Genomic DNA, 17,200 nt, shown 5'->3' with positions numbered 1-17,200 from the left:
CAATTATGATAGAACAACTCCTACAAACTCTACTAAGAGCAACTGAACCCCCGATAGACGTGTCAACACAAAGCGGTCTGTCTAACTTAATGACTTCCAAACCCAATGCCCGTGCAAATGATGAAGCAATAAATGAATAAGAAGCACCGGATTCAAATAATAAACGAGCCCAAGAATAGGACACAAGAAACATACCCCTGACAACTGAAGGACTGAATGGTCGCTCGACTGGAGTGAGTGCAAACACGCGACCCTGGGTTCTCTGCTCCTGAGAACCGCCTGCTTGATAACCAGACTGCTGAGTGGGTGCACTCGAAGAAGCTCCCCTACCAGGTTGAGAACTCTGGGCTGACACGGCTAGCTGAGACGGTTGAGGTGGTGGTAGCGGTTGAAACCTTGACTGAACTGTCGCAGACTACATCTGCCTCTGCTGTGAACCTCCACCTCTGCCCAAACCACTGCCCCGCTGTGGACAATCTTTCACCTTATGGCCCTGCTGGCCACACCCGAAACATCCACCAGACACTACCTGAATTTGAGTACACTAGGACTTGTGATACCCTGACTGCCCACACTTGAAACAAATCAATTGAGTTACCTGAGCCTGAGTGTAGTGGGACTTGTAATGTCCCGGCTGTCCACATCTGAAACAAGTAACATTCGGTCTAGGAGACCCCATGGACACTGAAGCTGTGGGTGCGGATCTGACTGACTACTGTCCCCTGAACCCTGACTGCTCATACTTTTGTTTCTTACTTGATTGACCCTTGGAGAAAGCACCCATACCCCTGTTGTACTTGTAAGACTCCCTGATAGCCTTGCTGTCCTTGCTCTCAGCCTTAACCACTAAGGCCTTTCGCACTATTTTTGCATACTCTGTCGGTTCTGAAGCAGTTACAATTGGCCTAATGGTAAGATCAAGGCCATCAATAAATTTCTCTATCTTTCCTTCTTCATCATTAGCAATCCCCGGTGTAAACCTCAAAAGCGATGTAAACTTGTTCTTATACTCTGTAACTGTCATGTTTCGTTGCTTTAACCCATCAAACTCCTTTTTTAGTTCCCTCCGCTTAGGCACCGGAAAGTACTTCTCATAGTACAATTTCTTAAAATTATCATATGTCATAGTATCCAAATCGTGCATGTGTGAAATGGTCTTCCACCATATCTCAGCATCACCAATAAAATTGTAAGTCGCCAATGTGATCTTCAACTTGTCCGTTGCCAAATTCATGGCATTAATATGCTTCTCCACCCTATCCATGAAACTATCCACAACAAACGGATCTGGGCCGTCCTCAAACAGAGTTGGCATCAATTTCACAAACTTTGTAATGTGATAAAGAGTATCATTCAACTCATTTGTCTTTGGAGGTGGTGGTGGTGGTGGCACAAACTGTAACGATGACGTACTTGCCGGTCGAAATGCTTTGAAAAGAGTTGCCTCAACAGCCAACTACAACTGTTCCTCATTTATCTGAAAAGGTGGATCAACGGTCCCCCTCGCTTGTCCCCCTCTTGGTGGGACTAAATCACGTAACAAGATATCCTCCTCCTCCTGATCACTTTCCACGGGATTGGAGCTAGAACTTTCCCCGGGATCCCTTCGTGGTGGCATAACGCTATAAGAAAAAGGAAACAGATCAAAAACGATGGTACTAAAACACGTCTGAAAACTGAGTCCTCACATGAATGACTTGACAAGAATGGAAACACATAAACACCTTCCATACTCCCAAAATACCCAACTAAGGATAAACATGATCATGCTAATAATATACAACAACATTAACCACTTAACACGTAATTATATAAGCATTTAAACAATTAACCATGCCTTTCAAATAATTAAACACCTTAACACATAGGCATATAAGCATGCCATCACATAAGTAGTTAAGCAAGTAAACAAACAACTCAACTCCCAATGCAATCCTAGGTAGGCCTCTACCCGTCGTCCTAATGGTATTTGAACCATAACTCTGATACCAAATTTATAACGCCCCAAAAGGATACCAAAACAATAATAAAAATATATATAATTTCGGCATGACCTCCGCAGAAAAAGTCCCTCTACAACCTGTTGAAATACAAAAAATAAATGCAATGGCCTCACTGGGCCTTAAATCTAACATATCATGTCCCAACGCACAATACATATATTATATTATATTCCCAAAATGATTACATATATATAAAATTCCTGTTTCTCCATCTCATCTAAACAAGGAACACACTGTAGTTACATCAATTTGCAATCCAAAAATGTAGTTAGAATTTAAAAGTCCATAGCTTACAACATTATACTAATTAGACTAATGTCTCACAAGATAATTAATATTACATTTAAAAAATATTAGAGTTCTAATACAAAAGATAGCAAAAATAAAATAGATCCCCAAGCTCGTCTAAACTTGTGGTGGATCGTCGTCCGCCACCTCTTTTCCATATCCTGAAAAATGTTAAAAAATAATGGGGTGAGCATAAACTCAGTAGGAAGTGTCTAAGACACACTTCTTATGTTCCCGTGAATCCATACAATGAATAAATAAAAAGTAAACGGGATCATGCCATCTGGAAACACATATTCTCAATCACAATAACAAGTATGTAACAAATATCAACCAATCACAAATTTACCACGATGTCATGAAGTGCAATGTTATGCAAATTTCACTCCCCCTTTTCGAAACAATTCCGTTTCAACAACCAAACCGTTAGTGTAGTCCGACCCAAGGCACCTCCATGACATCACGAAAGGAAGGTTGGTTAACTATCCACGACCACAAGGCACCTCCAAGGCGTCGCATCCAGCCTAGTTAACTCAACTACATTCCCTTCTAGACTACACCAACATCACGGACCACTAGGCGCCTCCTAGGCGTCCGGTTTTCGCAACACTTTTAGAAAATATTTTCCCCAAAACAATTATATTTATTCTAACAAATATTTTTCCCCCTTTGTTTTTCCCAATGGATGCATGAATATTTCATGCTTCAAATCATCAATTTAACTATATGATTTCATACATTTCCATTTACATCATCATCACAATTTAATGAAAATTTCTAAACATTCATTTCTTTTATTTATTTATTTATTTATTGACCATAGCATCAATTTTTCAAAGCAATAAATAAATAAATACATAATCTTAGGGCATACAATATGTCAACACTAAGCATGCTCATTCACCGTAATAAATCTAGTCATATATATGATTTCAAATAACACATGGAACACATCTATCATTTTAGTTAATCATACTTACAACAACCACAAACTAGGTAATCAAAATTAGCATACTTAGGATCAAATTTAAGGGGAAAATTCACAAAAAACTAAGAAGTTGTAGATTAGAACACCTCTACCTCAAATTTGAGAAAAACCCCAATTTAAGCCCAAGAACCCTAGAATTTCGAACTCCCTAGAGTACACCAAAACTGAAATTGTTGGTACTCACACGTAGATCTCAACGTACTCTTCGATTTGCCGCAAATGGCACTTAAAAATTTCAAGAATGGAAGGAAGAATCAAAGCTCGAAATTGTAAAAAAAAAAAAAAAAAAAAAAAAAAAAAAAAAAAAAAAGGAAAGAAAGAAGGGAGCTACTAGACGAGAGCGAGAGAAATGCAGAGAGAGAGAACAATGAGTCTGTAATGACTCTTAAGTCATTTACATTGACTTATAATTCATGTGGGCCCTACAGGTAAATAAATATACATTTTACTTTAATATATATATAGTCAAAGCATTACATGTCCTAAGAAAGAGAAGGTGAATACTATGGTTGCTGAAGAAGCCGATGGAGGAGATTCAGACTCAGATGAGGGTAATGTTCAGGTCAATCCTCTTGTCATACAGTCATGATAGGTGCAGGTAGGCGCATGGTTTCGAGGGAAGGCTATGCAGAAATGCTCATGGAGTTATTGCCAAGGTTGGTAATGGTGAATTTCCTCTTTATTTATTTTTCTGATTTGGGTTGCTGGTTGTGAGGACAAAATCCAAAGGTGTTCAGAATTCATGTCATGAATCGAAGCGGAGGTTGAGGTTTATGTCATTATTTAAGTGCAGCAGTGGAGTTATTGCAGTGTTAATATTTAGAATTCGGGTTGATCGGGGCCAACATCCTAAGTTGCAGGCAGAGACTTGTGACACTTTGTGATTGCTTCAACAAGGACTTTGAAATTCTTAAGTGGGGGAGGTTTGTTACGGGGTTGGGACCTTGACAAGCCCCCTGACAGCCATGGGATGTTGTCAGCGTGCACTGGGGGTGCCCAATGGCATTTTCGTAAATATGGTAAAAAAGTGAAGTTTAGAGTTTTGGCTCCGGATCTTTATGGGAGGTACCTTAAGTCTATAGAAGATGGTTGGCGCAGACGGCACTCGATTTGGATGTCGTGCACTTTGAGACATTTAAATATGGGTGTAGATTAGTGGGCATGGCATGGGCTAGGTTCACAAGGTTGGCTCAGATATTGCTTAAAGCATGGACCACATAAGTCATGGCTTATGGTTACAGAAGATGGCTAAGTGGGCTCAGGTGGTTGGGGGAAGTTACACTTCCCACTAAGTGGGCTTAGTTGTTTAGGGGAAGTTACACTTCCCACTAAGTGGGCTCAGTTGGTTGGGGGAAGTTACTAACACTTCCCACTAATGTCATATATTATGGGTAGTGAGGGTGTGTTGAGTAACTTCCCAACTTCCCACTCATATGCATATATTATGGGGAATGGGGGTATGCTGAGTAACTTCCTATTCATGTGGCACATATTTAAGGGGACAACACACAGGTGGTTAGAGTCAGTTTTCTTCTACTATGCTAATATATAGAAGGTGACAGATAATATGTAACTTCCTGTGGACAAGTGGCATGAGCAGAGCGTGCCAACAAGCTAGTAGTTGGGCTTGTCAACTACATATGTAGTGTTGGCATACTTAGTGGGTGCCAGCATGACCCTAGGTGGATGGGGGTGTCATCCACCACTTTAGTGGGTAATTGTGGGTGGATGGGTGTGTCATTCACCACTTTAATGGGCAGTTGTGGGCGGTTTTGAGAGTTTGCCTATATATTGCTAATGTGGGTTCTGTAGAGAGAGAGATTGAAAGTGAGACACAGAGTTGTGTTGTAAGAGACTCTTGTATGCTTCTGCAGGTTGAGGCATTTCCTTGTACTGTTTTGTGAATAATAGTAAAAGGTTGGAAGCCTTGTGCTTCTGTAAATTCGTGGTTGTTATTGTATTTACATTCTTGCAACTATACTTGTGTGTGAGAGTGTTTTACTTGCTGTGTGTTTTAGGCAGCAAGTGTGAGTTGGCTGAGCTAAGTTAGAAATTCAAAGAAAAGTTGTTTATATTTCTTGCTTAGTGCCATCACAGGGCACTAGATTCGTGTTCAGAATTTACTCCTATGACACCTAGTATTGTATACATGAGACATACATGCATATTATGGGGTATAAATGAAGGGAAATGGCTTTTGAACAAATGAAAAAGGGATTTTGGGAAAATGTTTTGGTTAAAGAGATTTTGAGAAAACCCGGTCGCCGCGAAGTCACAAAAGGGCCGGTGTGTTAATATAGCCTAAAGGGAACTAGGGAGATTGCCCTAGCGTAGTTGAGCTATCTGGTCCTAAATGATGCTGTGGGGGTACCAAAGATCAGGGACAGTAGTCAATCCTTCTCTCATGTCGCTGCGAAGTCACAAGTGGGCAGGTTATATTAACAGTTTGTGAAGTGATGGATGTTTTTTTTGAAAATGGGGAGTGACATGCATGGCACTGCATTCATGGCATATCATTTACTTGTTTTGAACTTGAAATTGGTATTGTATTTCTTTCCGGCTTTGCATGACCCCAATTCCTATTGTCTTATTCATTTTTTGGATTCACGGGGCTACAAGAGGTGAGTCTTAGGCACCACCTACTGAGTAATTTGCTCACCCATTTTATTTAATATTTTCAGGCCAGGAAAAGAAATAGTGGATGCCGATTCCTCTCAAGCATGAGGAGGACTAAGGATCTATTTTGTTACCTTTTGTGTTTTAGCTAATCTTTGTAAAGTCTTAAATTATGGAAAAAAGTATTTATTTTTTTGTAATCATGGCCATGTAACATAACTAAGATACTTGACTATTTTTGGATGTAAATTAAGACTATGAAAATGCTTAAGTTGAGTGGGAGGTTGATGTTATGTCTTTGAGAAATTAGTAATAGTTATATATGTGTGTAATGTGGTACATTTTGCCGTGAATTCGGAAATGTTAGATAAATTCTGAAGGTCCAAGAGGAGCTATTGCATGTTTTTATGCATTTAAGCAGGTTGGCGTATGACCCTTTTTAGCAGAGGTCTTGTCGAATTTTTTTTAAAATTAGCATCAGTTTAGGGTCATTACAAATAATAACAAAGATGAGTTTTAGATAAAGTTGCTTTCTATTTTACAGACACATTTTTATTTTTATTATTATTATTTGAAGGTGGCCCAAATTACGCAAGTAATTTTCTTGAATGGAAGAGACGCTTTGATAGTATCGCGGGGATTACTTGAGGGCTTCTTTATCTTCATCGGGATTCAAGATTGAGGATTATTCATAAAGATCTAAAAGCCAGCAATGTGCTACTAGACAATGATATGAATCCTAAAATATCGGATTTTGGCATTGCCAGAGTTTTTGCAAGAGATCAATTACTTGCAAAAACTGGAAGGGTGGTTGGAACCTAATAAGTGCCAAAATATTTTTTTTAAGGTACATGCATATAAGATAATTTTTGTTGATTATTTTCTTTATTTTTCTTATAATGGCACAGTGGTTATATGTCTCCGAAATATATCATCAATGACCTCTTTTCCATGAAATCAGATGTGTTTAGTTTCGGAGTGGTAGTTTTGAAAACAGTGAGTGGCAAAAAGAAAAGACTGTTCCATCATGCAGACCATCACCACAACCTTGTTGGACATGTAAGTTCATTGTTAAAATTGCTTTTCTTCCACTTTGCAGTTGTTCTATAAGGTTAATTATTTCATGATATATAATGTGTCAAGCATGGAAATTACTGATTGAAGGGAAGGCCTTTGAGCTAATAGATCCACAAATGGAGGATTCATTTCCAATGTCGGAAGTATTAAGAAGCATACAGGTCGGCCTCTTGTGTGTGCAATGACGGCCTGAAGACAGGCCAACAATGTCCTCTGTGGTCTCAATGTTTGATAGTGAGCGCACAATGTTGCCCCAGCCAAAGCAACCTGGTTTTTCTACATAGATATAAGCCCTTGTGAGACAGAGTCTCAGCTAGAGGAAAGAAGTTGTACAATAAATAAGATGACCATTTCAACAGCAGACGGTCGGTAGAAGTAACATCATATATTGTCCCACGTGTTTGTAATGAGGCAAAAGAATTGATACGGGGCAAAGTGGGAGTTCACACGGGGCAAAGTGGGTATATGTGTTTGCACAATAAATTCATCGGCCCACAGTTTAAGGTTTCTATGCATGACTATTTAACTATTCCTAACTTTATGTTACAAACTCGGATCTTTCCAAGCTCGGGGCAGCCTTAAATACATTCAAGCCCACCCCTTTTGGTGTGGGGCGTAACATTCTAAGAGACATTTGACGCGAGTTATATTTTCTTATTTTCTAATAAAAAATATAAATATATATAGTGGAATAGAAATGTAATGTTGAATAGGTCACCCTAAAAGCCGTCTTTTTTATTGGCTTCAAGAGGAGAAAATGGTGTTTGAGTCTACAAAATTCTTCCCCGGGTCTTGAAAAAAGGGCAATAAACAAATTAGACCGCTTTTGGGAGTCAACAGGGATATAAATTTGTGTTGACTAAGCATCATGTATCACAATAATGTATAAACTTTGTGAGATAGAAATTGACAAGACAGGCAGCAAAAGGGTGAGCTTTATGAAGTGAATTCATATTTGATATCCAGGTGTCTGGAGTAATAGGAAAAAAAGTGCACTTCCGAGGGCTCACAGACTCTAAATAGTTTTGTCTTTTTGTTGAAAGAACTCCAAAAGAATTATTAAATCATGTAAATACACCCACCAGACCCGATCACCATTTCCCAATCTTGAATTTTACCTAAAAAAAAAATCATGTAAAAATGAAAAAATTAAAAATGCAATTTGATATGGGAACAAAGTTCCAAGGAAAAGAATAATAAGACAAAATTAAAAAGAGTTAGAAGTTAAGTAAGTAAAATTAAAAAAAAAAAATCAACACTAACCTATTAAATTATGGAGGCATCTATAACAAAAAAAAAAGATACAAATAGACTATGTTGTTTTTGGGCTTCTCATAACTTGTGTTTTTAAATTTTTACTCTATTAAATTTTAAAATTTACAATAAAAGAAAAAATCTCAAATAGGTCCGTCAAGTCCTCGTTGTGTCTTCATGTATTCGGGCCGCATTTGTTAAAAAAAAAAATTAAAAATTTAGGCAGACACTGTCGACGTGAACCATACTTCTCAATCTGTTATTGAATCAATATCCAATTTTGTAGTTTGTCGGATATCCAATCCAATTCAATAACTCTGTTCATTAACAGGTATATTTTTATTATAAAAAAAAAAAAAAAGAATGGCCCAAGAAAAAAAAAAAAAAAAATGAACAAAAACAGAGTAGAAGTCAGATATTGATTTTTAGTTACACACAGACAAACCCCAAGAAAGAGTGCAAAAAAAAAAAAAAATCCAGTAGGAGGAAGAAAAAAAAATGCAAGATCACTTTAGGGTCTCCATTGGTAGCATTTGAAAAACAGGCCATGGTAGTGGGTGAAACTCACAAAAAGAAGATGGGTAATTTGGGGAGAGAAAATATTGAAAGGGTCCAAAACATATAACCCCTATGATCCTTGGTTCTGGTGTTGAAAATCTCAGGAAAGTGGGAACCCTTTGCTTCTTCTTTTACTTTCTGTCTGTTCTCAGTACTTTCAATTGTATTTGGATTTTAGATTCACGATGAAGAGATCAGCGGTCGTTTCAAAGCCTTCGGTTTCCTCAAGTCTGCGGAACCTAAAATCACCACTCCAGGTTCTTGAGCAGGAGCATACCATCGATGGCAAAAGGGTGAGTCCCAATCCATCAATCACCACTTGTTCTTCCCATTGCTAATTTCGGTTGATTATATACAGTGCATCTTCTCATCGGTAAAATGGAATCTATAATTTTTTTCTGCATTTTTATGTTTTTCTATAATGGCCTTTTTGTCTTTATTATGTCTGATTATTTCGTTTTTAGGGTTTGTTTTTAGCATTGCAAATATATATATTTGGATAATGTGGTTAGGAGTTTGAAACAAGGAAACCGCCATGGAGGTAAAGATAAACCTTTTTTTTAAAAAAAAAACAAAAAATCAAAATTTTATTGTGTAGTATAGGAAAATTTCATGAAAAAGTTAGGTGGTTATGGAAAATAATTTTATTTTCTTACTTAACTTAAGGTGTTTAGAAATTTGAATTTCTTTCATGCTATTTCTATCTATATTAAATTAGATAAAAATATGTCAAATCATCATTTGTGTAATTATCTACTTAATTTTCATACAAAAATTTAATCTAAGCGAAGATGATAATTTGGGGAGAGAAAATATTGAAAAGGTCCAAAACATATAACCCCTATGATCCTTGGTTCTGGTGTTGAAAATATCAGGAAAGTGGGAACCCTTTGCTTCTTCTCTTACTTTCTGTCAGTATAGTCTCAGTACTTTCAATTTTATTTGGATTTTAGATTCACGATGAAGAGATCAGCGGTCATTTCAAAGCCTTCGGTTTCCTCAAGTTTGCGGACCCTTCAATCACCACTCCAGGTTCTTGAGCAGGAGCATACCATCATCAATGGCAAAAGGGTGAGTCCCAATCCGTCAATCACCACTCGTTCTTCCCATTGCTAATTTCGGTTGATTATATACGGTGCATATTCTCATCAATAAAATGGAATCTATAATTTTTTTTTTTTTTTTTTTTTTTGCATTCTTATGTTTTTCTATAATGGCCTTTTTGTCTTTGATTATGTCTGGTTGTTTGTTTTTTAGGGTTTGTTTTTAGCATTGAAAATATATATATTTGGATAATGTGATTAGGAGTTTGAAACAAGGAAAATACCATGGAGGTAAAATGCATACATCTGACCCTACCCAACTTGCAATGTCGATGATGAATACATTTGACATTACCCAACCCACAATGTCGAAGCCTCGTCCACTAGATTTACTCTTTTAATGTAATTATAGCATAGTGGGTAATTATACAAGTAACTACTTGATGGGACATGCTTATAGTTGTTGGGTGATGGCACAGGGATATTGAAATAGGAAAATGCTAAACATCACAAATTATTGTATCACGAAAATAACTCGAATTAGGTGGCTAATGATTTGACAACTTATATATAATAAAAGCAATTTGCTTGAGAGAGAGTATAAGATATGATAGAGAGAATAAATTGAGGTAATTATCATTAAAAATGAAGGGTAATTATCATTATAGCTTCCAAATCCCAACATAACTCATGAATTCAATTTCTGCTTCGTTTAAAATCAACTTAACCTTAAATCTTCATCCTTCTAGAATTCAAATCCAAACACAATTCAATAACATGAATTCAATTTCTGCCAAAATCTTCATTTTAAACATCACTTCTCTTAAATCTCTGCATTTTTATTCCATGATTTCTTTGTTCAACACTTTCTGGGTGGCTTCTTTCTCGTGAATAAGAACCCTAAGTTTTTAGCCATCTATAATTAGATAAATACATACTCGCTTCCTAGAGTTTTAGGGAGAGAAAACGTTGAATATATACAATACAATAAAAGTTTGATTTGTAGTTCTCATCTCTCTTCAATGCAAAATTCAGTTTAGTTAGTTTTTTTTTTTTACTTATTGGAAACACAAATATATTTATATATATAATTACACACGTATATATGGAAGCACAATCTAATTATAATATCAGATTCCTACGGGTTTGGGAGAAAGTGTAATATGTATCAAAGTGAAGGATATTTTTGTCTTTTAATCATCGCCATATCAGATATGATATATGAATCTCGAATTAAATTCGAAAGGGTAGTACTGCTAGAGATTTAGATATACAGACAGTGGGATTTGGCATGGGTTCTAACCCTTTTTTCCCAAAGAGAATGGGTCTAATCCTTTTTCTTTTTTTTCTTATTTATTTATTTATTTAATTTAGGACACGTGTGGTATTTTTGTTGGGCCACATTACCTACCAGAGGAACTTATTTATTTCTCTCAACTTTGGGATTCTGTTGTATTATTTAGACTTTCACAGGTTTGACTTCAGTCACTACTTTTGAATTACTGGTTTTTTGACATTTTCCATCTCAAGTGGACAACTAAATAATTGAGATGAGAGGAAATCCTCATGCAGGAAGAATTGACTAGATTTCTTTAATCCAATCACAGAAGACAACTGTTTGTGTCAATGGGCATCAACTTTGCTAAATTATGTTACATTTTTGCTTTCATATTTTTTTACCTTACAGATATCTCCCTAGCTAATGATCAGCTAAGTCCATACCAGCCAATCAATGGAAACGTGACCTTAATATCTGCCGGTAAAAAATTCAATTTTTGCTTCGTTTAAAATCAACTTTCCCTTAAATCTTCATCCTTCTAGAATTCAAATCCAAACATAATTCAATAACATGAATTCAATTTCTTCCGGAATCTTCGTTTTAAACATCATTTCTCTTAAATCTCTGCATTTTTATTTCATGATTTCTTTGACCAACACTTTCGGGGTGGCTTCTTTCTTGCGAATAAGAACTCTAAGTTTCTAGCCAGCTATAATTAGATAAATACATATTCGCTTCCTAGAGTTTTAGGGAGAGAAAACGATGAATATATACAATACAATAAAAGTTTGATTTGTAGTTCTCACCTCTCTTCAATGCAAAATTCAGTTTAGTTGGGTTTTTTTTTTTTTTTTTTTTGACTATATATATATATATATATATATATAATTACACACGTATATATGGAAGCACAATCTAATTATAATATCAGATTCCCACTGTTTGGGAGAAAGTGTAATATGTATCAAAGTGAAATATATTTTTGTCTTTTAATGATTGCCATATCAGATATGAGATATGAATCTCAAATTAAATTTGAATGGGTAGCACTGCTAGAGATTCAGATATACACACAGTTGGATTTGGCATGGGTTCTAACCCGGTTATCCCGTAGTGAATGGGTCTAATCCAAATTTTTTAATTTAGGGCACGTGTGGTACTTTTGTTGGGCCACATCACCTACCAGAGGAACTTATTTGTTTCTCTCAACTTTTGGATTTTGTTGTATTATTTAGACTTTCACAGGTTTGACTCCGGTCACTACTTTTTAATTTATTGGTTATTTGATATTTTCTTTTCAAATACTGTATTCCATCTGAAGTGGACAATTAATTGAGATGAGAGGAAATCCACTTGGAGGAATAATTGACCAGATTCTGTTTATTCAATCACAGAAGACTTGGGAGACAAGAGCGGAGCCCAATGTCCTTAAATTAGTTAGGAAGTGATAATAATATAATAGGCATAGCCCCTTCGTTTGACTCTTCTTCTCCGGTTAAGTCTCCAGACTCCCTCTTTGGGTTTCTATGGTAAGTGGAAATCCCCTTTCTGTAGCATCACAAGACACAACTGTTTGTGTCAATGGGCATCAACTTCTTTGCTAAATTATGTTACATTTTTGCTTTCATATTTTTGTACCTTACAGATATCTCCCTAACAGATGATCAGCTCAGTCCATACCAGGCAATCAATGGAAACGTAACCTTAGTATCTGCCGGCAAAAAATTCCGGCTTGGCTTCTTCAATCCCACAGATTCCAGAAACCAGTACTTGGGAATATGGTATGACAGCATCCCAACTCAAACCGTAGTCTGGGTTGCAAACAGGGATAACCCGCTTAATGATTCATCAGGAATTCTGAAGATTGGTGATGATGGAAATTTGATTCTTCAAGACCATACAGAAAGAGTTGTCTGGTCTACAAATATCAAGGAGGATTCATCATCAAAATCAAGTAGTGTTGCACAGCTCTTAGACTCGGGAAATCTTGTTTTGAGACATGCAAGCAGAGATGGTTATATTTGGCAAAGCTTTGATCATCCTTGTGATACCCTGCTAGCAGGAATGAAGTTAGGAACCGATTCAAAAAATGGTTTGGACCGGTATTTAACACCGTGGAAGAGTGCAGATGACCCTTCTCCTGGAGAATTTATGTATGGCATCGATTCTCGTGGGTTTCCGCAATTTGTCATCCATAAGGGCTCTATCAAGAAGTTTCGAAGCGGATTGTGGAATGGTGAGCAATTCAGCGGGGTCCTTTTTCAATCCAAGCGTTCCATCAGTCCCAAGTTCATCGTAAATTCAGAGGAGATGTATTATGAGTATGATGTGGAGAATGAATCTACTCTTACAAGGTTAGTCTTAACTATTTCAGGTTCAATCCAACGTTATGTATGGAACAATATTAGCCTTGCATGGATTGTCACGCATGGTTTGCCTAAGGACCCATGTGATAATTATGGCCAGTGTGGCTCAAATAGTATTTGCACAATCAGTGATGATAGAATTTGCAGGTGTTTGACTGGATATGTACCCAGAGTAGCACAAGACTGGGAGATAACGATTTGGTCTGGTGGGTGTATGAGGAAACGACCATTGAATTGTTCCAAAGGAGAAGGATTTGTAGAGATAAAGGGTATCAAAATGCCCGATTCCTTGGAGTTTAGGATCAATGCTAGTATGAGCCTTAACGATTGTAAATTGGAGTGCTTGAAGAACTGTTCTTGTACAGCTTATGCTAATTCAGATGTTACTGGAGGGGGAAGTGGTTGCTTGCTGTGGTATGGGGACTTGATAGATATCAAACGGGTAATAGAATCTAGCAATCAAAAACTATTCATTCGGGTTACAGCGTCTGACCTAGGAGGTAAATTTCTCTTGTTTTTTCGTTTAAGATTATAATGGATTATACTAAAATCAAGTTGATTAATCTTTCTTGGATTGTTTTTCTAATTGAATTGGTTCGTAGAATTGATATCAAATTCCAAGAAGATGAAACCACTGGTGTTGGTGATGATTGTTGTATCAGTAGCTATAGTAATGCTTCTTGTTGCTTCTTGCATAATATGGAAGAGGAAAGTACAGAGACAAGGTAAAGTTACAACTCTTATTGCAAAAATCCAGCTTTTGATGAATTTAATAATACTTGAGTTCAATTTATATTACTTTTTATTATAACCCATTTCAAACTATATTCTTTTTTGGAAGTTTAAAAAATTTTGGGGAATTTATTTTGACAATATTCTTCGGATCAAAACTTACACCCCTTACACCCCAACTGGCCAAAAGGTCCAGTTTTATGTTAGGAAATGTTCTTATGATCCAAAATAATATGAGTTCTGTATTCTTGAACCTATTGTGATTAACAGGAATGCTGTCAGAGTCTCAAGCCAGAGATGAAGAAAATATGGAATTACCTATTTTCAATATGATCACCATCGTGCAAGCAACAAACAATTTTTCTGATTTAAATAAGATTGGAGAGGGTGGCTTTGGACCTGTATACAAGGTAATCTCAATTGAAGTATGTAATATGATTAACATGTGGTGTGTGTATATATACAGAGAGAATGCTCTTGCTATACAAGGTAATCCCAAGTTGAAGTATGTAATGATTAACATATGGTGTGTTTGTGTGTGTGGAGAGAGTTTCTTGTGTGTGTGTTCGTTCATATATGATGCAAAACTCCAATCTTTGGCGTGATAGCTGAAAAAGTCTTGTATTTAAATGATTTTATAGGGTCAGCTAGCATCTGGACAAGATATTGCAATTAAGAGGCTTTCAAAGAATTCAAAACAAGGACTTCATGAATTTAAAAATGAGGTTTTATTGATTGCAAAACTACAACATCGAAATCTTGTAAGGCTTTTGGGATGCTGCGTGGAAGGAGAAGAGAGAATGTTAATTTATGAGTATATGCCCAATGGAAACTTGAACTCCTTTATTTTTGGTTTGGCTCTCAACCTTGCTTAAATTGAATTTCATAAGAATGGAAAAAGTAAAAAATAATAACAAAGATGAGTTTTAGATAAAGTTGCTTTCTATTTTACAGACACATTTTTTTATTATTATTATTATTTGAAGGTGGCCCAAAATACGCAAGTAATTTTCTTGAATGGAAGAGACGCTTTGATATTATCGTGGGGATTGCTTGAGGGCTTCTTTATCTTCATCGGCATTCAAGATTGAGGATTATTCACAGAGATTTAAAAGCCAGCAATGTGCTACTAGACAATGATATGAATCCTAAAATATCGGATTTTGGCATTGCCAGAGCCTTTGCAGGAGATCAATTACTTGCAAAAACTGGAAGGGTGGTTGGAACCTAATAAGTGCCAAAATATTTTTTTTAAGGTACATGCGTATAAGATAATTTTTGTTGATTAATTTCTTTATTTTTCTTACAATGGCACAGTGGTTACATGTCTCTAGAATATATCATCAATGGCCTCTTTTCCATGAAATCAGATGTGTTTAGTTTCGGAGTGCTAGTTTTGGAAATAGTGAGTGGCAAAAAAAACAGACAGTTCCATCATCCAGACCATCACCACAACCTTGTTGGACATGTAAGTTCATTGTTAAAATTGATTTCCTTCCACTTTGCAGTAATTCTATAAGGTTAATTATTTCATGATATACGATGTGTCAGGCATGGAAATTACTGATTGAAGGGAAGGCCTTTGAGCTAATAGATCCACAAATGGAGGATTTATTTCCAATGTCGGAAGTATTAAGATGCATACAGGTCAGCCTCTTGTGCGTGCAGCGACGGCCCAAAGACAGGCCAATAATGTCCTCTGTGGTCTCAATGTTTGATAGTGAGGGCACAATGTTGCCCCAGCCAAAGCAACCTGGTTTCTACACAGATATAAGCCCTTATGAGACAGAGTCTCAGCTTGAGGAAAAAAGTTGTACAGTAAATAAGATGACCATTTCAACAGCAGAGGGTCGGTAGAAGTAACATCATATATTGTCCCACGTGTTTGTAATGAAGCATAAGAATTGATACGGGGCAAGAATTGATACGGGGCAAAGTGGGTATATGTGTTTGCACAATAAATTCATCAGCCCATAGTGTAAGGTTTCCATGCATGACTGTTTTAACTATTCCTAACTTTATGTCACAGATTCAGATCTTTCCAAGCTCGGGTGCAGCCTCAAATACATTCAAGCCCGCCCTTTTTGGTGTGGGGCGTAACATTTTAAGAGACATTTGACGCGAGTTATATTTGCTATTAAAAAATATAAATATATATATTGAAATAGAAATGTAATGTTGAATAGGTCACCCTAAAAGCTGTCTTTTTTATTGGCTTCAAGAGGAGAAAATGGTGTTTGAGTTTACAAAATTCTTTCACGAGTTTTAAAAAAAGGGCAATAAGCAAATTAGGTCCCGTTTGATATGCGTTTTGTTTTTGGCTAAAACAGAAACAATGTTTTTGTTGTAGAGTATTTTGGAAAAAAAATTCGGAAACAGGTTTGGGAATTATGTTTTGCTGTGGAAATGTCGTAAACAAAAACGTGTAAAACATGTTTGGTCACACAAATATATATATATATATATATATATATATATATATAATTGGGAAATAGAAATGCAGAGAACATAAAGATCTGTTTGGATCTGGTGATTATTATGTAGAAAAAGAGAGAGAGAGAGTGCATCTGTTGAGAAGTGTTGTTGGTTTTGGGAACAGACGGTTGTGAGTGAGGGAGAGTGAGAATTTTTTATTTTTTATTTTTCTGAACCAAACAACGCCTCCTCTCATCAGATTCAAAACCCATGTACAAAGAAATCTTGAAAAGCATGTGCGTAGTTGCTTTGTTAAGGAAACGACATCATGAGGGTGTTATGAGCTTTCAAAACTGGCTGTAAATGGCCATAATATAGTTCCTCCTTGGATTTTTAGAAACCTCTCTCTCATGAACCCCCCCTTTTTGCAAAGTCTATTTTTTCGTGTTGACGTTGCAAGTCTTTTTGACCCAGTTGCAGAGAGAGAGAGAGAGAGGGGGGGCAAGTTTAGGTCTGAGAATGAGAATAGAGATGGAGGCATTATTTATAGTAATAATAGGTTTTGATTCTTGCAGACAGAT

General features: G+C 36.5%; 1 protein-coding gene and 1 pseudogene across 1 annotated transcript; one reads left to right on the top strand and one right to left on the bottom strand.

The window, feature by feature from the left end:
* Positions 1-712: 712 nt before the first annotated feature.
* LOC132277819 (uncharacterized) lies at positions 713-1,618 on the bottom strand. The gene is made up of 2 exons (XM_059779664.1): positions 1,496-1,618; positions 713-1,396 (listed from the first exon to the last, which is right to left on the bottom strand). Exons 1-2 carry the CDS (start codon positions 1,616-1,618, stop codon positions 713-715), a joined length of 807 nt encoding a protein of 268 aa, XP_059635647.1.
* An 8,254-nt stretch (positions 1,619-9,872) lies between these two features.
* On the top strand, positions 9,873-16,198 carry LOC132307120 (receptor-like serine/threonine-protein kinase SD1-8; annotated as a pseudogene).
* The last annotated feature ends 1,002 nt before the right edge of the window (positions 16,199-17,200 follow it).

Source organism: Cornus florida, unplaced genomic scaffold (assembly GCF_030987335.1).
Source record: "Cornus florida cultivar Cherokee Brave unplaced genomic scaffold, ASM3098733v1 CherokeeBrave_3.0.0_Hap2_Chr01, whole genome shotgun sequence".
NCBI classification, from domain to species: domain Eukaryota; kingdom Viridiplantae; phylum Streptophyta; class Magnoliopsida; order Cornales; family Cornaceae; genus Cornus; species Cornus florida.
The sequence above is the reverse complement of the archived record's forward strand: the minus strand, read 5'-3'. Positions and strand labels throughout refer to the sequence as shown.